Below are 23,530 nucleotides of genomic sequence, written 5' to 3' on the forward strand. Positions count from 1 at the left end.
CCAGACGGAAGGGTTTAGGAGACGGACCCAGAAACCGGAAGTATCTCGAGGAAGAGTTATAAGGTTACACATCCACTTCCGGTGTGTCTGCGTGCCTCTCTTCCGCCGCCCATCTTCCCGAGGAGCTGCTTCCCGCCATGGCCGCCCCGGTGGTGAGGAAGGAGGGCCAGAGGGAGGGGAAGGAGGCCTTGGGCGCCGCTTTAGCCGCCCGTGGGATTCTGGGAGCTGTAGTTTATTATGGCTCTCCGAAATGGAGGACGTTTGAGGACAACGGAGGCTCAGGAAGGAAGGGAAAGAGAGAAACACTCCTAGACATAGGAACCCAGGCTTCTGAGTGAGCCATGCTCAAAATGGAGGACGTTTGGGAAGTCCTCCTTGACAGAAGGCTGGAATGTAGGACACTTAATTTATTTATTTGGGGTATTTATCATTATCATTTTAATAGCCTTCATTGCTGTTAAAAGATAAATAAATGAAATATCAATTGTACAATGCATTCTTATACATCATGAATCATATTTGCCTTTGCTCTGTTTTAGATCTTCTAGTTTGGTTTTTATTAATCAATTAATGAATTAATGTTCTGTACTCTCCCTACTTTATGTAACCACTGCCTCTACTAGAAAATTGCTGCCATTTTTAAACAGGCTGATTTTTTAAAACTGTATTGTATTTAATCCTGTTTTAAAGGAGGAGGTGTCAGTTTATTTACTGAGATATTTATTAATTATTAATTAGACGGTTCCCTGCCTTCAGGCTTACAGTCTAAACAGAGACACCAAAGGAGAAGGGAAGGGGGATAAAAGTCCATCTTTGGGAAAGGAGGACGCCTGGAAACCTTGTCTTTTGAACAAATGGAGTAACTCCCTTTAACAAAGGATTTTGTCCCTTTGCAAGTGCCTTCTGGTAGTAACTGCTCCGCTTGGTTCTCTTTCTTCCCCTCAGGAGTTTAAAACCCACGTGGACCAAGCCTGCAGAGCCGCCGAAGAGTTTGTCAACATTTACTACGAAACGATGGATAAAAGGAGGCGGGTGCGTAGATCCCCAGCGGCCATTTTAAGTGCGAAGTCGAAGGCTTTCGTGGCCGGCATCCATAGCGTTTTGTGGGCTTTTCAGGCTTTGTGGCCATGTTCTGGAAGAGGTTGTTCCTGACGTTTCGCCTGAATCTGTGGCTGGCATCTTCAGGGAAATTTCAAGAACAGTTCACTGCCTTTCTCAGAGCATTCGTCCGAAGCCGTATATCTAACCTTTTCTTCCCTCCTCTTTGCTGTTAACGTTTAAGGCAGCGGAAGTACAGTCAGCCCTCCTTATCCATGGATTCTTTATTCAAGCATGAAAATATCCAAAAAAGTATAAATTCCTAATAGCAAAACTCAATTTTGCCATTTTTTAATAAGGAACACAATTTTGCTCTGCCATTGTATTTAATGGGACTTGAGCATCCACAGATGTTGTTCTCCACAGAGGGTCCTGGAACCAAAGCCCAGCGGATAACAAGAACCCACTGTATTTGCTCTACTTTTCTCCTTCGCTTTAGAAAAGGGGTCCCTCCACATTCGCTGGGGTTAGGGGTGAAGGACCTTAATGAATGTGGGAAAACCGCAAATAAAAACACTATTCTTTTTACCTGAGAAAACACCTCTCTAGGAATCTCCAGGTCCTCCACTGCAACTCTGTGGTCAATATCTGCCAGAGGCTGATCATAGGCTCATACTGGATGAACCTACAAATGCCTAGAGAAGTGTTTTCTCTAGGAACGTCTACGTTCTCCAGCACAACTCTATGGTCAGCTTCTGGCAGAGTTGCGCTGGAGGACCTATGGATTCCTAGAGAGAACATATTAATCAAAACTGCAGATAGTCAAAGGCACAAGAGTCAAAGCCGCAAATGTGGAGACCCACATAGACTGTTACAAGACAGTGGGTTTCACAAGACTGATGGCCAACCTGAAATCATCCTCGCTCCTTGGGTTTTTGTGTAACGCTTCTCAATGTTTCTTAGGTGCTGACCAGACTCTACACAGACAACGCAGCACTCATTTGGAATGGGAATGCAGTGTCTGGGCATGACGAACTTGCCAAGTTCTTTGAAATGTTGCCTTCTAGCGAGTTTCAAATTACCACATTCGATTGCCAGCCCGTTCATGGTAAGCTATCTTACTAAGCACTCAGTACAACCCACAAAAGAAGGAAGGTGGCTTCGTTCCCAAGGGAGGAATGCAACTGAGTTGTTTTCACGTTGGCATGAAAGGCGGACATCTCAGCTTCAGGAATGCAGCCAAAGTCTTTAATTGGGTTTCTGAGGATTTGATTATAGGGATATGTTTATGTGACAGTGCTCCTTCCTATTCCAAAACCGTGTATCGTCTGTACTCATCCTGGCTATTCTACTTGAGATAGACTTCTACCTCTGCATTTGTTACCAGGAGAATGAGTAGCTCATTAGAGAAGTACAGACTTCCTCAGTATGTCCTGCACAGTCTTTGGAAAAACCCTGTTAGCAATAGCCATCTTCCAAGCTGTGTTGCTTTACACAATTTAAGCAACAACCTCCTTATCTTCTTTTCAGTAAGTGAAGTGTGATTTCATGCTCCTTAAATGAGTTTCTATGCTATCTCTTTCAAAGATGCAGGACAAAACAAAATGCTGGAAAAGCAAACCAAGAGTGCGGTCACAGACATTTTGTAAAGGCATGGAAAGATTCCTTCATGTTGAATTTGAGCTAGCTTATAGATGGCCTCTTTGAACAGCACTCTGTATTTTGTATGTCAGGCATTGACATACATCTCTGGGCAAAAGGAAGCTGATTTCAAAAGCAGTTTTGGAAACAGTGTTGTCAGATCTTTTCCCCGGCCATATAGTTGCTTAAAAACCACGCACACAACCAACTTGAGTTTAAGCAAGCTTGCTAATAATCTGTATAAAAGTATAGTCTCATAGAACAAGCATGTTTAACGTTGTTTTTATTCTCTCTCTGAAGAGCAAGCTACTCAGAACCAAACCACTGTCCTTGTTGTGGCATGTGGGACTGTCAAATTCGAAGGGAACAAGCAACAGTACTTCAACCAGAATTTCCTGCTAACAGCACAAACCTCCAACAATAACACAGTCTGGAAGATCATGAGCGACTGCTTCCGCTTCCAGGACTGGCCTAGTTAATGGGCAGCGAGAGGGAGGCGATTTCCCTCGGTACAAGATGATACGGCCTTTGAAAATGCGGGGACCCATTTTCCTTCCACCTCCTCTTCGGAAGTATTACAGATGATCAGAAATTGCTGGTTTTTAAGATGAAATCCTGTTTTCTACCAAACGAACTTATGTGCCTTCAAGATTTGGTCAGACTACGTCACAGCAGGGAAAAGCCTTTCCTGGTTTATTTATATTGATGGTTATTTATGGGGCAGCGAAATACATCCCTTACACGTCTTTATGTGTTGTCTTACCGGAACAGATCCTATGATTGGCATGAGTTGGCTATGCTTTCCTTCTGAAATGTATCATCAGTCACAATTTTCCTTTGCCTCGGTGAAAAAATTAAAAGGGCTGTGACAGAAGTGTGCATGTTATTTTTGACTGGTTTCTGAAGTGTGTTCTATAGTCGTCTTACTAGAAACAAGTAGATTGTTCAGAGGATGAGTATCGTTTTTATGGTTTCAGCTTATTTCTCCTTGACAACGTTTGCTTTAAACTATTTCAGATTTCAGTGAGGATAGGCAGTTTTTGGCGTAGAAAAGGGATGGATCAGATTAAGGGGAAACCACCTTATGTTCTGGACTTGAAATGTCTGGTTTTCAGACCCAGGGCAGCCCATTTCTTTTTCTTTTAAGGCCTTTCCTGGGCCTGGAAATGGCATAGAAGGGCACAAACTTGTTTAAAATGGCTCCAACAAGGCATTTGGGAGGCAAAATACTATTTTAGGGGGGAATATTTTGGGGAAAGAAAATTGATCCCTGGGGTGGATGTGAAAAGAGCCCTCAGGGCCATGTGAGGCCAGTAGACCAGTTTACTCACCCGTGTTTTTAAAGTGTTTTAAGGTTATAATATTACTATAGAGCTCAGGATTAGGCAGTGAAGTGAAACTGTTGAGAATTCAAAGCATCATTGACAATAGCGCATAGATCTGGGCTTCCTTTCTTCATCCAGATATTCTGTTTGTAATAGCTGTTTGCCTTTGTGCTGTTAAGAGTCCTGTGTGACAGAATATGATATGCCTTTGTATTCCTCAAATGTAAATAAACTTTTCAAATAGATTGCCCATCTTTTGATGTGAACGATCAGTTTTTGGAGGGAATGGTTTTAAACTAGGATATTGGATATCAGACATTTCTGCTCATGTTCTTTGCAGGGAAAACTATGCTAACTGTGGCTCGCTGTTGTTGTTCAGGAGCACATACACACCAGAAGACCACTAGTGAGCCACAGTTAGCACCGTTTCCCTTCCAATTTATGCTGGAGCAAAGTCTCTGACATCTGGCTGCAGGCGAAGCGTAACCCTGCTTCAGACCCAAATTCAGATCATATATGGTTCTTGAAGCCCTCAATCCCTCCCAACCCCCAAGCAATAGCATTTAGCATTTACATTTCTATATCACATAATAGTAAACTCAGTACTCTCTAAGCGGTTTACAAGCTATAAGCCAATTGCCCCCAACAAGCTGGGCATTCATTTTACTGACCTAAGAAAGGATGGGAGGCTATGCCAACTTGGATCCCTCTGGGATCGAACTCACAACCTTGTGGCTGCAATATTGGCATTTAACCACTGCCCCACCAGGGCTTCGCAAGTCACCCTTTCTCTGTCCATAAAAGTGGATGAAATCCCTATTGTACCAACATCAGGAGCAGCAAGCCACCTTTTAAATAGTCTTTAGCCCCTCTGACTATGGTATTTTCACACGACAAAATACCTTATTCCCTTTCAAAAACAAAAGGGTTTCTCATCACTTAATTTTTCCTCGATCTGTGCCCCTTGTATGCATTGCTGTTGTGTGTCTTTGATTTAAATCAGAGATGGGCAATTCTATGGAGACAAGGGGCTAACTCCCCTAGCCATGTATCCCTATAGCAGGCCCAAATATCTCTGTTTTCTCTGTGGTCCCTCTCAAAAGGGTGACAGGAGTCACTTCTAGAAAAGAGTAAAACATAACAACAAAACAAGAAGTACAAGATAGCCACTTCAGTATTTTATTTTTACCTGTTGATATATCTATTCCCATACATACACCTAGGATCTCAACGTAATGCGGAGTAACTACAGCTGGCTCAAGGGTTGGAGGGCCATGTGCACCTATTTCCTCCTGGCCCTTGGCAAGCCACCTTGGTGCAACCCAGAAGTGATATTTTCCTTTGCATTCCCATTTTGAAATTTTGAAATATGTGGCCAGCAGGACAGACAATTTCTGTCCCCCTGAACCACAAAAACAGTAATTTGGGGAATGCACTGAAAGTATACCCTTCAAATCTCCAACAAACGCAAGGGAAAGCCACTTTAGGCCTAATGCAGCTTTGACATTTCCCTGTCCAGCTCTTACCTCCTTCCTATCAGTGACTGGAGATCAGAATAAAGGACAAGTGCCAGTTTTCAATACCCCCAAAAACAGGACACACCAGTATACCCAAAAAGGACATCGCAGCACTTCTAGTTTCAAATCCAGATAATATATGGCCTTTAAAAAAACTATATGGGGGACTTTGGGGTAAAACTGCTGCAGTTTTGAGCCACAAGGGAATGAAAAATCACTTGATTTTTCTAAAAAATTGGGGTCTGAGGGCTTTGGGCATCGCTTTCTAAGTTCTTTTGTGCCTTGCTTGTTTCAGGATTCTTTTGTGATCCCAAAATAGCGTTTCCAAGTTCTTTTGCACCCCCTTCTTGAAGTTTTTCATCCCGAAGTCCCTCCTAACCTGCAGCTGGCTTGGAAATAGGAAAAACAGAATTGGAAAACTAGGCTGGGCTTGAGTTTTGTTTGTCTTCTCCCTTGACCCTCCTCTTGCTGTCAAGTTGACTTTGCCCAGGGCTGGTGTTCCTCCTGCTTTGACCATATGAGGCTGAAAGGGATGCCTAGTTCCCAGCTTTTTCAGCCTGTGGATTCAAAACAACAGCTAAAGGAGGAACCTGGGTGAAGGGACCGAAGTTTTGATCCCTCTGCAGCCCACAATATTACTGTATTTGCCCCAAAAAATTGCCCATGGCAAATGCTGGGTTTAGGTATCTCTTCACAAGGGCCAAACAAAATCCCCAAATCCAAAGGCAGAAAGAGAGAAGGGGAAAAAGAAGGGGTGAGAAGGAGAGAGAGAGAAGAGGTCTGGAAAGGAGGAAAAGCATGGCCCAGGGTGAATCGACATTGTAGAAACCATGAAGTTTACAGCCATGTTTCTTGCAGCAAAAATTAGTTGAATCCCATTGATTCAATGCATTGACTGTAGTTGGGAGTCAACAGCAAGGTTTACATCCAAGGCTCTTGTAGCAGAAATAAGAAAATGTAGTTCAATCCCATTGATTCAACACATTGACTGTAGATGGAGTCAATAGCAGGGTTCTCTTCTCTCTCCCACTTCTCCTCCTCTTCTTTCTCCTCCTTCTCTTCTTCCTTCCTCTCCTCCTCCTCCTCTTTCTCCTTCTCTCCTTCCTCCTTCTTCCTCTCCCCTTCTTTCTCTTCTTCCTCCTCCTTCTTCTCCTGCTGCTCCTGATCCTCCTCTCCAGTCCCTCTCAATGTAGAGATGGTAAGGGTCGTGCTTGGACTCCAGCTTCCTCGACCTGGTGTAAGCCAGGATCAGACCCCCAGCCAGGCAGCCATAGAAGATCATGATCAGGAGGATGTAGAGGTAAGCATCGTCCTCGCCTGCTCCTCCTCCTCCTGCTGCTGCCTTTCCCTGGGCCTCAGGCGTCCCCAGGGGAGGGGTGGGCAGCATGGGGCTGGTGCTGCTGCTGTTGGCATCTCCAGGGCGCAGCTCCTTCCAGAGGCGGATCAGGAGGCGATGGAGGCGCCTGCTCTCACTGCAGTTCATGGGCTCCTGCTTTGCAAAGGAAGGGATGCTCTGGGGAAAGTTGCCTTCTTGTCCTCCCTTCCACACTCCCTCCTTCTTCCTCTCCTCCTCCTCGTGTCTGCTTTAGGGACAAAGGCAGCAGCAGCAGCAGCTGGGAAGGCAGACCCTTGCTCTCCCCTCCTCCTCCTCCCCACAGATCCCTTTGTGGGTCTCTCTCTGCCTTCTCTCTCCATTGAGGGCCATCCTAGGACTTTTTCCTAGCTTTCTCAAGGGAGAAGTGGAGCCCACAATTTGCTTTTTTCCTGAAATACAGCCAGAGATGTGGGAGAAGAAAAGAGAAGACAAAAACCTCTGCTTTTCCTTCTTTTCCTATTTTCCCCATCACTCTCTCTTTGGGGGCTCCTTTGGGTGCAAAAATGGGAATGCATGGCTTCATTAAGGAGATGGGTTTGGTTTTGGCACAGTTTCTTACAGCCATTGCATCTTCTAAACAAGCAGCTTTCCTGCCATAAATATAGAGCCTTTTAAATAGCTGCCCTTAGTTTTTTGTGGATTTGGGGGACTATGTGGAAGAGTTCATTCCTCTAGGTTCGGGAACCCTCTTTATTTTATTACGGGTTTTTAAGAACTTAATTTTTGTTTTTAAAGGAAGGGTTTTTTAAAAATATAACCCTGGTATTATTATTGTTTTTTAATGGTAGGCACATAATCCAGTTTGAGGCCTATGGGATTTGTAGTGCTGCAAGCTCCAGAGCCGCCTCTGCCAAAGAGGGATGGCGCCTCGCCAAACTACACATCCCAGGATTGTGTAGGATGGAGTTAAAGCATTATTTCTACAGCACTCATTTCTGTTTCATAGATACCCAAGAAGTGGTTTGAGCACTGGACTGTGATTGTAGAGGCCAGGGTTCGAATCCTCGCTTGGCCATAGAAACCTGCTGAGTGATCTTTGGCAAGTCACACACTCTCGGCCTCAGAGAAAAGGAAAGCCCTCTCAGAACAAATCTTGCCCAGAAAGCCCTATGACAGGTTTACCTTGGTCACCACAATTCAAGATAAAATGACACACAACAGCATACAACCTGTCTATTCAAATGATTTATATCTGCTTTACTGATCCTTAGATGCTAATGGATGCCTGCCAGAAAAAAAGCATCTAAAATATCTGAAAAGGGTTGTTTGAGGCTCATTTTTACATTCTGGATATCTTGGCTTCTTTCCCCCTTAGTTTCTCTCTTCTTGATAGACCCAGCATGGACAAGAGAGGAGATTTGAAGCCTGTTTCTGACCTGGGAAAGGAAGAACCAAATCTGGTCTCCATCATCAGCAAAACGCCCAAGTTCCTCCAAGGAGCCATGCAGAATGCCCAAAAAAAGGCTCAGATCATCACAATGTCAAGCATCTGTTTTATCCAAGGATTTGCGTGAATTTTCCCTTCCTGCTGTGCTAGAAGATAGGTTAAACCCCCTTTTAAGAAATCTAGTTTTGGAGGAGGGCAAGGGATCTGGATTTGGACTTGGGAGGTGGCCTTATCTCTATCACAAACTTGGCAGAAGCCATGCACACCTCCATTGCCACTGGCGCATATGGTTTCTCCTTTATAGATTTATATGTTTGGCCAACAAAATGGAAATTATAAGAAAAGTGGAGGCTGGTGGAAGGAAAAGCGATTTCTCTATGTGTTTGGGAAGATGCTTTCAGGTAACCCCTTCTGAACATATCTTGTCAAGAAAACCCCTTAAGGTTGTCATAGTCAGCAATGACTTGACGGTGCACAACAATCTGAGAATTAGCTGACCTGGTTGTATCATCTCACGTGTGTATATAGTTAATGCGGGGTAAAAACTTGTGCTGAACTGTTCTTTTTTTATGGTGTAGGACCTTATCCCAATTCCTTCCGTGTTAATCTCTGGAACCAAATTTTCTATGAAAGAATTAATCAGACCAAGGGCTTCTTATTCATGGAGAGGTGTAAGTTTTCAACCACTGCACCCTTGTGTGCAAGGAGCAATTGTTTCCACACTTTTCCTCACAGGGATTCACCAGAATTATTAGCTTATTTTTGCTAATACACAATTATCTGGCACTTTGTAAGTGCTTATTTCCGACATGTTCTTTTTGTATTCTATATGAAAGCTTTTAAAGCCAGGTTTGGAGTGGTAGGTGAATGCATAGTGGATAAAATGGGGTGCAGGAAGGGTTTGCATATAGGTGAGCAAACTACAAATGGTATTATTAGTACCCCCAACTACTTGGCACTTCAGCTTCTCCAAAAGGCAAAAATCATACTCTTGTTCATCTCTCTGCAGTCTCTTGGTGAAACCTTAGAACATTTTCATTCTCAAGGCAGAAGTACACCAAAGTGAAGGCGAATCCATTGGTTGGCAGTGGAGAAATGTGTTGTGAAGCGAGATTTAAGTTATGAAGAAATGGAGTAACACACTGTTTTCTCACTCTAGAAAATTTGTTCTTACTTGTGTGGAAAAGGCTATATAACACAGGCCCAACCCGTACTGCAGAAATAATCCAGTTTGAGACCGCTTTAACTGCCCTGGCTTAGTGCTAAATTCTGGGAATTGTACTTTATTGTGGCACCAGAGCTCTCTGACAGAGAAGACGAAGTGACTCACCAAACTACCATTCTTTTAAGTCCCTAGCATTGAGCCAGAGCAGTTAAAGTGGTCTCAAACCGGATTGTTTCTGCAGTGTGTTTTGGACCACAGGCAATTATCTTTGACGGGACAAAGAAGTGATGTGTTTTATATGAAGGTATGGATTTCAAGGAAATGTAGGAACTCAAGGAGAAATCTTGAAATGTTAAAATCATGACGGCACCATAAAGCTGCAGAAGGAACAAAATCTCTTCGACACTGACTTTCTCCACCAATTAAGCTGTATTCCACACTGGAAAGTGCTTTAAAAATATATTTCATGCACACTGAACATGAAGCTAGCCCACATTGACATCAGAGCAATAAAGGGACTGAGTAGGCCAGAGAATATACATTCTAAACAAACCTATGAGCTGCTGTCTGATTCGGAAGCGCACAAATAGCTATTTACTCCACGCGCATATTGTCGTTTCACAATTTTTTGTCGCGTTGGACAATGTTGAAACAGCGCACCTGTGTCTAAGCGAAAGAGCAAGTTTATCGCATATTAAAAGTAACAGACCTCAAGGAGGAGCTCACAGGGGAATGAAAACCCACTAGTCAATAGGGGAAGCCGTTCCTATATATGTAAACAAGTGTATGTGTGAGGCATTTTTCTGGTCCCAAGTCTAGATTCCGTTGTTTCATGCGCGGCTGCCAGGTTAAGTTGGCAGTGCGCAGGTCTGGTTGCCAAGGCATGGTTGGAAGCTATATAAAGTATCTCTGGCAGGCTTAAAAACTAACATTGGTCCCTAAGAACAGTCAGTTCTGGTCCGCATAAAGGCTCATCATTTAAAAAACATCTGGATTGTTAGTGATTTGTTGTTGCTTTGACCCGCACATACACTTCACAGAAGGAAAAAGCTTAACCAAGTCGCATTGAAAACTGTGGTGTGTACTGAAGCAACATTTCATACAAAAATCCCTTCATTCTTTAGAAACAATACCAGATTATTATTATGATAATTTTTCTCCTTTTGAGCATAATATACACAGTTAAGTATCATGGATAAAAGAGATCTATTTCATAAATACTTTAGAGCCAAGTATACACATCGCAGTCAAGGGCCACATCTGTACAAAATGAAAATGGATGCAACAAATATATAAAAGAAGGATCAAGAAAAAAGTGCAAAGTAGAACAGCGTCAAGGATTGCCACGTCTTACAGCATTTCTAGTTCAAGTGTGAACGGCTAAAAAGGGGGACACAAGCCCAGAGTGTGAACTTTACAAAAGAAAAAAGACACTTGTCAACTGCAGCACACAAGAACACAAACCACAGGAGAGTGTCGCTGTCCTACTCGCTCTCCTCCGCACACCAAGGATTTCCAGTTTTTTAAATAACCATTTTCACAAACAAAAATAAAGGACAAAGGCTTTAAATACAGCGCTTTCTTTCCCTCTTTCGACAAGCTCCTTCAACAAAGTCTTCCAAAGACCGCGTTCTTCGCTCATAAATAAGAAATATTCAGTTTTTGTGACTCGTTGCGTGTGACGTATCAAAAAGATAAATAGGAATGCCCCTTTCGAAGTTCGAAAACAAAACCGAAGACTTTAATTCCCAGAGTGCGGATGGGCTTGGAGGAAGAGACACTAGAGATACTAAAATGTCACACCTGAGAAGAACAAGTGTGTACAGAGGACAATCTATAAACTAGTTCAGCCGTCAAACTTGTTCAGTCCCACTGATCTGAAATGAATTGAGATAGTCTAAATAAATGATCTGAAAAATTGTACTGGCATTATTACTACAGTAGTGTCAGAGATGGCAAAAATCACTAGCTTGTCATCTTTTGAACGAGGTTTTAAACTCTTTTGGGGCATGAAAAAGAAAAGGATCCTAATGGCAGTGTCAAAAGTGCAGGATGCAAATCTTAACAGAAAAGGGTACGCTGGATGTGTATCTGTTCAGTTCAGCTCCGCTTTCCTTGTAAGTGTACTTGTCTCCCTTTTAGGCACTATAAATACTCGGAATAATGAAATGCAGGCGATACGCATCTCTTGCACCTTCTGCGCTGAACTCAATGGTCTGTACTCAGTGAATGGAGAAAAATACTGGCTTTAAATGCTGCACTTAGGCCTCTCCAGCACAGAGTAGAAAATAACAAATTGGAAGTGGTCTCTAAATACTCTCAAAGCACCACAGAGGTCTCTTTCCCCCAGATATTTCCACAAAGGCAGAATGCCCTCTTTAGCAGCTTAAAATACAACTTGTGTGTATTCAGTTAGCTAGAAACAGGAATCAAAATACATTAATGTTTCCATTGCAGACATAAAGTTCACTGATCGTCACACGTCTGGATATCTGTTGACTGTGTAAGTTGCAAAATCCATTCCTTAACAGTTGTGTGTTGGTAACATGGTTGGTGCCTGTCAGTTTTTGGCTGTGTGGAAGTAACATTCAAGAGAAGAGCTTCTCTCTCTTCTTTGTGGCCCTAATGACAATCAAGTTACAAGAAGGTATTCTAGCTAGCAAAGGACCTGAGATTGTCAATTTCTGAAAGGTACAAGCTTGGCCTATCGTTTTGTCACTTTTTCTCCCCGGATACAGTTGATACATTTACAGACAATTTTGTTTTTCCTCCATTTTTAAAAATCACCATCTTGCAATCCTCCAAGATGTTCTAATTCCTTGTGAGTAAGAGAAGCCAAAGTATAAAGGTAGAAACAATGGTTTATCCAATGAGGGAGTTTCATATGACCACAGCCATTCAGTACTGGAAGTGATCAAATGAAACCATGGCAGTGGGTCAGTCATTTTGACAGCATCTTGAAAAGTGTCGCACAGAAAGCCAGTGCTGGGCGTTCCTCCTTTAAAATGGGGGTGTGTTATCGGTCACCAGTTTCACAAAGTATCACCTCCCCATTGGTAATTACAGCCACGTTTGAAGGAATAATGTTTCCCATTCAGTCACAGAAGGAATCCCGCACAGCTTCTGACTCAGAGGGGTTTGGAGGTTATTTACCTCCATACATTCGCTCAATGTCGTTGAGGTAATGGTTCTTCAGCTCTTTCCTTTTCAATTTGAAAGCATCTGTCACCAGGCCTGTCTCTGGAGTCCAGGGCTCTGGGCTTAACCGCACCTTGACTGGTATTTCAAATCTCTCCAGTTTCACTGCAGGAACAATTTGTGAGAAAGGAAAAAGGCAATTGAGAAAGAGAGTAATAACTGTACATACACCAACAGTCACCTGTCATAGTAGTCCTCAGTGAACGCCATTGGAGATGCATTTCAGTGGACTGGATTGTGCGTAAGTCACTCCAGTAAAAACCAACAGAACTTCGTGGGCTCATGTAGTGAAAGTTTAGGTACAGTTGCTCGATATGCTATTCTTCTTAATGCTGGTTATATACAGCTTCTGATATATATACAACTTCTCCCAATGTGTAGCACAGCAAGAAATTCATTCACATTACAGCAGACCCAAAAGGAGATTCAACCACAATACAACAAAATTATCTCTAGGGTGTGCAGACATTTGGAGGGGCTCTTCCCCTTCCCTGGGGTCAACACACTCTTGCAAATTTTGTTGCTTTGGTGCCTTGAAAGCCCCAAAACACAGTAACTGCACATCCCTTACAGGGGATTTTTTTGGGGGGGAAAGTATGGCAGTGGATGGCATCACTCTCCAAAGTCTCCTTGGGAAGCTGAACTGGCAAGTTACTCACTCCTGATATAAAACAAAGATGGGTCATTTCGGAGAGGCCCATTTTCCCTCCCATGGCACTCCATGGGTCATGCCAGTGCTCCTGACAATGGTATATCACTTTTGCTTTGGGAACGGGACAAAAGACGACTGGTGTTTGCATTTTGGGAATCTTTGGAGGTCACTGAGTGGTCAAGGGGACCCCAATAGCCAAGGTTTTGTGGCAGCTTAAGTGTCATTATGTGTTATGTTAAAATAACATGTTAAAAAATCAAACAAAGCATAGCCAGTAGATGGCAGGAGAGTAACAAATTATGGTTTAATATACGGTCTTTGTTACTTGGTTGTCCAGAACTTGACTCTGCTGACTATAAGTCGCTCCCACACCCAAACACAGAGTGAAAGAAAACACCACAAAAGGGAGGGGTCCCATCTGTACTTAAACCGGCTGAAAGATTATGTCATATCCTCTCACTGTATTCTCAGGGGTTATACATTCTGGCTAGGATCCACTCTTGTGCATGCTGCTTACGTCTTCCCTTTTCATTAAATTCCTTTGCCCAAAATTGGAAGTCTCCTTATGGCAGTGGAAGTTCCTTGAAATATGCATGGCACACTAAGCAAGAGTAGTCTTGGTAATCTACACTGCCTGCTAGCATATTGGCTGCAGACTCCCAGACTGTTTGGCATGGTCTCTAGTGTAAAGTACCAACACCAGCAAGTTTCAAGTAACAGGAAGCGCAGCAATGCGGCAGGACAGCTGTGTATTCAGAGAATGTACTCTAGGCAAGCAAGAAACCCAATCCAAAATAGGAATCTAGAGAATGGAGAGGAAGGCAGCCAGGGCAGCTGAACCCCTGACTCCTACGTTTCATTTCACAGTACCTTCCCTTCCTTTAAAATGAAAAAGGGAGGTTTGGGAAAATATTGAAAAAATGAAGTAGGGAGGCAGAAAGTCTAGAGAAAGGAGGAAGTTATAAAATAATGAAGATAAAGAAGAAAGGGGCAGAAAAGCGAGGTAGAAGGAGTAAGGAATGTAAATATATAAGTTTGGGTGGTATTACATAGAGGAAGGATAATGAAATAAAGGATGTGTTAGTATTGGTATGTAACATGTAAATGAATGTGTCTATATGTATGTTTTTATATGATTTGATATGTTTTATGTGTTTAATAAAAATTCATAAAAAAGGAAAGGGGAAGGAGGAACTGGATCAGTGGGAAGCAGCAGAAACAGCACTATTTCAGGTAGCAAACTTCCACTCTTCCCCCGACTTCTATGGGAGATGACCAAAATAGCAGGGCAGCCATTTTGAAAGGGTGGTCAAAAACTTTCCTGTAATTGCGTCTAACTTTGTTAATTTAATTTATTATTTTGTATGTTTTTAAACCTCCTTTCAGGACATGTTATCCTCCCAAGAAGAACAGAGTGCTACCATGTCAAGAGAAACAGGGTCAAAAACATGACCACAGGGAACATAGGGGAAAGTGGTCAGTTATATTAGAGGAACTGCTGTGGTGGGCAGAAATAAAGCAAAAGGGCTACCTCTCTCACAAACAGCCCAACATGTTTATTACATACCCTGGGATAGTGAAATGTTGGAAGCCCATTTGGAGAGAAGAAAAACACCTGGGGTGGGCAGAGAAGGGGAGAAGGAACTGCCTCACTTACAACCATAATCATTTATTCTGGAGCAAGGCATAACTTTGTCACTCAAAAGAGGAATATTCTTGCTGAGGTAGTCAGAAGACATTACCAACTTTTGTTTCAGAATCCTTTGTGCATCACAACAGCAAAGCAAATCAGTTCAGTTTGCTTACTTTTGTTTGCCACTTCCTTAATCTCTTTCAGAACTTCTGATTCCATGAGAGGATTGTTGCAGATATCCACCCAGCTGCCAGTCACTCCCTTCTGTTCAGCAAGAGCCGTTAGTTTCTTTTGATTCGGAACCACAAAACTGATGACATAAGACTGGTCACTAGAACAGAATGCAAGACAACATTATTCAATTTCTAGATCATTCTTTGGGGGGTGGGAAATAATAGCAGCACATTCTTTATCTCTAATTTCACTCCAACTCTAAATTGAAGTACTGTGACATCTCCCAGTGTAGTGAGGAGGCATTACCAACTTTCATGCCAGGCATATAGTTTCAACCATCATGTTGATATGAATGCAGAGCTATGTTTTTCTGTTTCTCAGAAAAACTGTCTCCTACATTCCATCATCTTAGGCTGAATGAAGAGAAAGGCCAAGAAAGGTGTAGCTTTTGTACCTAAAATATACTAGGAACATTCAGATGTTATTTTTCTGGAGTAATTCAGCAATTACTTCCAGGCCTCTCTGTGAATTTTTGTGGCATGATGCACCCAGAGTTGGGATGTGTATTTGACAGGGAAGGATTTGCGTCAGCCCCACCCTTGCTAGAGACCTTTTGCCTCTACCATTTCTTCACTTCTAAAGCCTTTGGACAGTGGAGAATAAGGATCTTAATTCTAGATTTTAGGCATACTTCTTGTTCAAAGTTGATTTTTTTTTTTAACAGCCTCTCCTGAGAAACCAGAATTGCAAAATTATGGAAAGGACTCATAGTTGCAAGCTTACCTTTTGGCATAAGCACAGATGTTGTCGATAAGTGGGCAGTTTTTCAGGGCAGCTTCAACTTTTCCAAGTGATACATATTCTCCTGCCTGCAACTTTACCAAGTCTTTTTTGCGATCTGGGGAAATAATCAGGCAAAATCATGAGTGCTTTACAACGCATACAATCTGGCCCTATGCATAAAGCCAAATTACCAAGATGTTTGATAATCAAATTACATTTCGCAATGTAATGTAAGGTCATAATTCAGCACACTCCTAGAGTATTTCAAAACAAAGTGATATCTATCTATTGAACTTTCAGGTACACACTGCAACCCCATCAGCCAAAAGTAATAAGCACCTATGATTTGAAGACAGCCATCGGAATGAAACTCTCCAATGTCTCCAGTGCAAAACCAGCGCTGACCACCTTCATCCACAATATAATCTTCTGCTGTCTTCTCCTCATTTCTGAAGTATCCCATTGAGACATTAGGCCCGCCAATGATAATCTCTCCCCTAGGGTTTGGCTGGTCTCTACTGGTATAGCCACCTGGAAAAGTCATATGAAATAATTGGTTAATACAGTAATAGTGCTCCCTGTCCTGCACTCAGTAAAACAAGGAATCAAAGCCGTTATGAGCAAATAATGAAGAAATACAAAAGCATTGATTGTTTGAGCGACAAGATTCACAGGGAAAGTAAAATGCCACCCTTCATTGGAACAGATCAAATCTCACATTACTATTATTATTATTATTTTAAAATTACTAAGATGTATTTCTCAGGGTTTCTAAGTGCATTATACTATTAACAATGACATGGAATGTCAGTTTATTGCAAATGCAGTTATTTTCTCACCTTCTTGCCAGTCTCTCAGTTTAATCTCACAGCAGATGAGAGGTGCCCCTACCCTGCCAGTGCTGTAGTCCGAGACTAAAGGAAAGATACAAAAAACAAAATAAACAAGTAAAATGGCAGCCTAAGGTTTTTCAGTTTTAACTACTACATTTTCATTACTACAGCGACTATATAAAAGAACTGCCAGAGACAAGTGAACCATTTTCAGTTGTTCAGCTGAAAATGATACAAGCCTTCTGGGTATGAAGTTGGTGCAACCAAAAATGCTTACCTTCTGTAATTGTCCCTGCTCCACAGGTTTCTGTTAGTCCGTAACCTTGGCCCACAGGACAGCAGAAACAGATATTCATGAATCTTTGCGTCTGAGGAGAGAGGGGTGCTCCGCCTGAAAGCATCATGCGTACATTCCCCCCTAGCAGTGCTTTCACCTTCTTAAATAACAGCCTTAAAGAAAAAGAGAACGTTATTAATATGACAGAACCAACAGGCCATGTGTATTAATAAATGCTTGATATGTGAACTTTTAGTGTCCCCTCCCTGCTTTGGATTATAGCTAGCTAACTGGAAGCATATGCGCCCTCAGCCCAAGGATGATGGCTATACTTCAGACCAGGCTTATATCTAAATGTGCAAATGATGATCCAAATGCATTCATTCAAAGCCCCCTCAGATGTCATTTGTACCCTGTTCACTGACTTCTAGCATTCAAAGAAATTATTTCAGATAAACCTTAGACTTTCATCTGCTGATAAAGCTAGAAAGGTTTCTAACTTTCTGCTCTCCAAGCAGCAGTCTTATCCTAAGGCCCAATCCATTCATTCCTGTATAAGCGGTATATTTAGGATTTCTAATATGCTAGTCCTTCAGAACAAGAAATGCAAACTCATGATAGAAATTAATGTGTAATTGGATTGACCTCATCAGAGCTTTACTCCTTACATACTACATACTTGTATACTACAATATCTTTGATAACAATGCATACACAGAATGGCAGATATGTTAACTGTACTTACAAGTTACAGAGAGGTGCATCATATCCCCGTTTAATTTGTTCCAATTTGTAGTCATATCCTATCTTAAACAATGTTTTCTGGATGTAGTTCATCTCTTGAACTTTACTCATAACGTTCTTATAAATTCGATCCATGATTTCCTACAAAGCAGGAGGGGAGGTGTTTTGAGAAACATTACAGTCTAGATCTGGTTTATACTAGTGCAGTCTAACTCTCTTGAGGAGAACAGGAAGGAGCACCTCATTCATTTTAAACAGCTTAATCGTTCCTTTGTTGTGTAATACTTAAAGCATAGTCTGGTTCACCTATTTGGCGGCAAACAGCTGGAGGCCATTCTGTGTAAGTACTAAATGGAAATGCGCAATGGAAAAATAGGAACTTTCCGCCTTCCCCTTCCCCCACTCAGCTATACTATTTCAGTTGGCTGGATTTCACTATTACACAGTTACAGCAGTTTCTTCAGCTAAACTGTACTTGGTATCTGAAAGGGAAAAAACCCATCAAGGTCTGTAACTGATTGTGCAACTGATGTTTACTTCTTTTCTTTTCAGAAAGCATACCCCCCTCCCTCCAGTTGTCTTGGGTTAACTGTACTCAAGCATCGAGTCTTCTAGATCAAGGCTGTGCATTTCTAGAGTATCTCCATATTCAAGTGTTCTGTATGTATCGTGAAGACACATGAGAGAACACTTAGTCTGCCCTTCTCTGTCATCATTGCTGGTTTTCCTCTACACACAGAGGGAAATTTTTTGAAGTGGAGAGCCTCCACTATCTGTTGAGTCTCTCTTTGCAATCTGGAACACTGGAAGGTCATAATTCAAAATCACAGAGAGTGGACGGTCTCCTCATCTGACAGTTGCTTTCTGTAGGAAGAGGGCAAGGAGAAACACTTTCCTCCTTCATGTGTTTATTCAACACACTTACCAAGTGCTTGAATAGGCCAATGACATTGAAATGTAGGTCTGAATAGGCCTTCAATGACACTGAAATATCAGTGCTATCTGATATGTTGATTTAGGAAAATATGTTACTGCTCTTTTTAATACCAATATAAAATAATTACTATACTGGCTGAAGGTACTAGGAGTAAATTATATGGGAGATAAAGTATTTACTTAGCCACACACAACTCTACTCATACTTACAGGCACAGCTGCCATCAGTGTGGGTTTCAGAACAGTACAGTCTCCTTTGCTTCCCTTTTTAATTTTACTTGACTGCAAGAAAGAAAAATGACAATCCTAGTTTAAATTCCCTTCCCTTCATGAGAACTGTGAGAATCACTTAGCATTTGCAAGCTGAAGTTATTCAGTGAATGAGTGAAATGACTTGTGATTTATTGCATATCAAAATATTATAATGCCTCAGGGTTAGCATCTGAAGGTGTGCCTGTGTAAGATATCCTGTTAAGTACAGTCATTACATAGGCTTGCCAAACTGGTGTGGGATGGTACCATTTTTGCAACTTTCTTGCAAAGAAAATCCTAAAGTGGACTACTGATCACATCAGTCAGAAAGCTAGCTTAGTCACAGAGTAATGCTATAGGAGTTCCTATTAAAATGCAACTTCCCTTATACTTTCACGTACATGTTATTCCTGGGTATTTCACCATGACAATGCTAGGGTTGCTTATCACTTTAAGAGAGAGGTTCATGATATTAACTGAATACAGAAGTATTTCCTTTTTGAGTAACAGTTAAGAAGACAGCTTCAAGTATACTCTTACCTGGTCTGACAACGTGAGTGGAGAGGAGTATCCAATCCGACAGCCATAAGTAATACAGGAAATCTCTGCTGTCATTTCTAATACATGAGCCAGGGGCAAGTAGCCAATGTATGTGTCTTTGGGCCTAAGGGAGAAATAGTATGGGCTTCAATAAATAGCAAGCAGAATCTCTCAGGATTTTGCTCTAAATTAGCAAGCAGAATGATTAATTTTCTAAATGTTTTTCCACCTAAATTTGGATCCAAATTCTCCAAAACACAATCAGGCTGATTATTCAAAATCATGTCTGCAAGGAAAAGATGCGTCTAGGTCAGTTTTTTCAAGTTTGGTTCTGTTTTCCCACTTCCCCAGAACAGTTTTTCATACACTCACCTGATTAAGTGAGATGCACCCATAGCAAAATGGTGTTCCTTATATAAAGTGGCAAAATCAAGGTTTACACATACACACACACACACATTCAAACTGTGGATGACTGAATCCGTGGATAAGGAATCCATGGATACAGACGCCCAGCTGTACATTTCTAACAAACAGGGAATTCTTACCCCAGTCCAGGTATTCGTTCACATTGTCCTGTCATTCCAGCTATTAAATTTTTATGCATCATCATCACTCCCTTAGGCCTCCCAGTGGAGCCACTTGTATACATGACTAAGGCCATGTCTGTAGGACCAGGTCGACTTGGAGGGATGTTTACTAAAAAGATTAAATGAAAAAGAAAAGAGAGAAGGTCACAAATCAAAATACCACGGGAAACATTTTTTTATACTGGGAACCAATCTTGGGCAAAAAGCAAGTGATTACTTTTTTTCTCTCTGACAAAATAAGACAGAGCTACTCTTGCACTCTGTGTTTCTCTGCAACGACGATGGAAAACTACCTCAACCTACCAAGGAGATGATGATGGGAGCAGAGCCTTTGTTTTCATTCTCCAGGGAGAAAAGGGGGAGGATGGGTTGTGAAAGCCCCAGTGTCTTCTGCCTACTACCCAGCCCTAGAACTGGGTACATCCTCTCAGAGCTCTCTCAGTGAACAGAATGGGTAGCATGTCCTATGTGACATGATGATTATACATACTCCTGTGGAGCAGTGCCTTATTCATGGCTTTGCCTATGGAAGAAAGATAGGGTTCTCCCCCATCAGTAGTTAAACTGGATCACTAGGCACCTGTTGTCTCTCATACAGAGGCTTCAAGCGGACTCTGAAGATCATCAGCTTAGAGCTGGTGTACCTAAACCTAAAGGTCACAGGGGGAAGCGGACACAGCTCTTTCACTGTTTCTTTCCTCACTTTGCCTTTTTTTAAAGCATGCAAATTCAATATAAATGGAGAAGTAGATAGTTATGAAGCAAGATTTAAGCTACTCTACCACCAGAGAAAATACAGTATCATCAAAAATTGAGTGACCCTGACAACTGAAGTCAAAGCAAAGAATCATGATTGCTCTGCCACGCCGAGGAAAAGGCCTATGTTTTTCACAATGACAGCATTATAAAAGTACTGTTCATTAAAATATATTTAAAATTTGATTACTATACAGGAAAAAAATGGTATCATCTTAAACAAACGTACTAGCTCCTCAGCTCATCTACTTACAGTTTTCTGGTTTGGCTCCCAGTTCTTCAACTGCTTGCATGCTATGAATCTCCAGTCTTTTGGGATAGTCTGATGTGTTGATAGTCTTCTTATCCACATAAACAATATGTCTGAGGCTAGGGATCTCTGACAATACATTCTGATGAACAAGAAGTTGTTTAGAGATTAATAACCAGGTGACAGCACAGGTTTTCCACACAAAGCCCAGTTATTTGCATGCATTTCTTGCCCTCTCCCAAATATAAGCTCAGGACGGCTAATCATAGTCTAGTCCACCTATTCAGGGCCATCTATCATCCTTTCAACTGGAAAGATCTTACACCTGGGTTCATATTAGAGCTATGGCAATCCTCGGGATAAATTTGTGTTTGATTTCTTTTTAAACAAAATATAGAGTGTCTAGGAAGCATGCTTTTCTTTTGTGTTTTGCTCTTCCATGCATGGCACAGAAATAACAGTTGGTAGGAAAGGTGCTCCTTGTGGTACGTTTCCTAGGAATTTTAAAGAGTTTTTATAAAAGCTGATTTATTAAAAACTTCACAGATTACCTAAGATACTACATTGTAGACCCACTGCAAAATGCACATGCCTGCAGGTTTCCAAAGTCTCAACTATTTCTGGTGGACTGGTTTCCCACATGTGAAATTACTATTGTATTGGGCACTCTTGGGTTTTTCCCACTGTTTCCAAGCAACTCAACCCAGAGAGACAGCAACATCACTACTGAATTTACTAAATGAAGGAATCAGAGCAGAACATACCTTAAGTTTGCCTTCCAAAAGGTCTACACTAGTGATGAGATATGATGCTCCAGATTCATTCAGTCCATAAGTCACTGCTTCTTCTCCAAGGGTTGCATATAATGTAACAACTGTTTAACAAAAAGAAGAAGATACCATACCTTAAGGAATAAAATCAAATCTTTTGTACCTGCATATGATTGTATGCTACAGGATTGTTTCATGTTTCAGATGTATGTATATGAAAAGCTCATATGTGTGTGTGAGAGAGAGAGAGAGAGGGGGGGGGGCTGTTACTAGTCACATTGCTAATGGTTGTTGTGAATTATCATTGTTTTCATCTTTTATATATTCGAACTTTAAGTAAGACTGTCACCAATAAGCAATCAGAAGCATTAGCTCTTGAACTTCCTTGTAACTTGGAGAAACCTAAGCAGAGGAGAAGAAAGGGATATCCCACATGCCTGAGATAACAGATTTAGTTTTCTAAAAGCTTATACACGCAAAATACAGCATCAATACTCACGAGGAAAGTTGTATCGGAAACATGTTTGTGCTGCAATCATCCATTCAGCTCGAGTTTCACAGAATATAGCAACCGTGCTCTTTGGCTTTAACCCAAGTGCAGCAAGACCACTTCCAAAGTGGTTCAGTTTCTGATTAATTTCTTCATAGTTTAGCCACCGGTAGTTTCCTAGGATCAGCTGAACAGAGGTGAAAAATGTGCTTGGTAAAGAAATGTATGCATAAACATAAGAGCAAGAATGACTAAAAACAAGAACACCTAGCTATCTAAATTTTAAACATCTTTAAGAAAACCAGTATTGCCATAGAAAGACAATTACCATATATAGTGCATTTCTTCAGATAAATGCAAATGATGGAAGCAGCATCTCATTAAAAGTTTAATTCTTTTCCCCATTCTTACATGACAAAGTAATATAGATTGGATAACAATATCTGAGATTAGCATTTAAATATTCCCATTGTGAAAGAAACGTTCAATGCTCTCTTTATGAATGACCCTGGCTCACTGGAAAGTCAGATATGCAAAAGTCGGATTTTTCACCCACCCATCCCAGCCCAATTCATGATGTTTCAGCATTCACAGATGTCATTACCTTTTTAAATACTTTCCCATTGGGCTGCATTTCGTTCTCTTCACTCAAGATCTCTCTAGTTCCAAGACAATCCTTCTTCCCGAACTTTGCCACCGCATGGTCAAACAACTTGTCCAGCGTGTCTGCTCCGGGGAAGTCTATAGTGGCTAATGACTCAATATGTGAAATGGATCGATACGGGCTTCCAGGCTTGTCCAAGACAGGCTTAGCTTTTAAACGCTTTGCCATAGCTTTTTTCTTCTTTGCATTGGTAAGAAAATACCATGGTATGAATACAAGGGTACTGTACACATTTATCAAGAAATACACAGGGAGCAAGAGAAGGATGCGTAGTCTTAGCTTAAGATTCATAATGGATAGCTTTCTCTTTTCCTTTTACAGTCTGTTATCTCTCTCCTGGTTTTTAAGGATTCCAACAGTCTTAGTTTTCTCAAGCCAAACCGGAAGCAGTAGCAGCAGTAGACAAAAGCAAAATCAAGGCTTAGCTGGTGCCGTTTTAGAGTAATCACAGAGATGTTAGAAACATTTCGAAGCCAGCAGCAGAAGTGGTTGAAGATCACAGGAAATCAGCAAGCAAAGGAAAACATTAGTAACAGTTTG

The 23,530-nt window shown here is 41.5% G+C and overlaps 3 protein-coding genes across 15 annotated transcripts in view; 1 reads left to right on the plus strand and 2 right to left on the minus strand.

The window, feature by feature from the left end:
- NXT2 (nuclear transport factor 2 like export factor 2) lies at positions 1–4,254 on the plus strand. Of its 2 annotated transcripts, none has more exons than XM_042480315.1 (4): positions 1–152; positions 946–1,032; positions 2,002–2,146; positions 2,980–4,254. In XM_042480315.1, the coding sequence occupies exons 1-4, from the start codon at positions 138–140 to the stop codon at positions 3,156–3,158; spliced, it is 426 nt and encodes a 141-aa protein (XP_042336249.1). In that variant the 5' UTR covers positions 1–137; the 3' UTR covers positions 3,159–4,254. The 2 variants fall into 2 exon arrangements, with proteins under 2 accessions (XP_042336249.1, XP_042336251.1); XM_042480317.1 differs by lacking the exon at positions 1–152 and adding an exon at positions 177–393.
- Positions 4,255–5,160: 906 nt separating this feature from the next.
- Positions 5,161–7,105, minus strand: KCNE5 (potassium voltage-gated channel subfamily E regulatory subunit 5). Its single transcript, XM_042479477.1, has one exon. It carries the CDS (start codon positions 7,002–7,004, stop codon positions 6,522–6,524), a length of 483 nt encoding a protein of 160 aa, XP_042335411.1. The 5' UTR covers positions 7,005–7,105; the 3' UTR covers positions 5,161–6,521.
- A 3,459-nt stretch (positions 7,106–10,564) lies between these two features.
- ACSL4 (acyl-CoA synthetase long chain family member 4) overlaps positions 10,565–23,530 on the minus strand; it is a 35,126-nt gene continuing 22,160 nt past the window's right edge. For 4 of the 12 annotated variants that reach the window (XM_042479250.1, XM_042479246.1, XM_042479252.1 and 1 more), the window contains exons 3-16: positions 22,931–23,167; positions 22,336–22,513; positions 21,831–21,940; positions 21,070–21,208; positions 20,019–20,169; positions 19,471–19,594; positions 18,889–18,960; positions 17,744–17,883; positions 16,999–17,171; positions 16,728–16,802; positions 16,228–16,419; positions 15,889–16,003; positions 15,105–15,262; positions 10,565–12,751 (exon numbers count right to left, since the gene is read on the minus strand). In XM_042479250.1, the coding sequence (XP_042335184.1) occupies positions 12,594–12,751; positions 15,105–15,262; positions 15,889–16,003; positions 16,228–16,419; positions 16,728–16,802; positions 16,999–17,171; positions 17,744–17,883; positions 18,889–18,960; positions 19,471–19,594; positions 20,019–20,169; positions 21,070–21,208; positions 21,831–21,940; positions 22,336–22,513; positions 22,931–23,158 (2,013 nt within the window). In that variant the 5' untranslated portion in view covers positions 23,159–23,167 and the 3' untranslated portion in view covers positions 10,565–12,593. Of the gene's footprint in view, positions 12,752–15,104; positions 15,263–15,888; positions 16,004–16,227; positions 16,420–16,727; positions 16,803–16,998; positions 17,172–17,743; positions 17,884–18,888; positions 18,961–19,470; positions 19,595–20,018; positions 20,170–21,069; positions 21,209–21,830; positions 21,941–22,335; positions 22,514–22,930; positions 23,416–23,530 lie in introns of all 12 variants that reach the window. The other 8 variants (XM_042479247.1, XM_042479245.1, XM_042479248.1 and 5 more) reach the window with 2 other exon arrangements.

This window comes from Sceloporus undulatus, chromosome 7, assembly GCF_019175285.1.
Source record: "Sceloporus undulatus isolate JIND9_A2432 ecotype Alabama chromosome 7, SceUnd_v1.1, whole genome shotgun sequence".
Taxonomy (NCBI): domain Eukaryota; kingdom Metazoa; phylum Chordata; class Lepidosauria; order Squamata; family Phrynosomatidae; genus Sceloporus; species Sceloporus undulatus.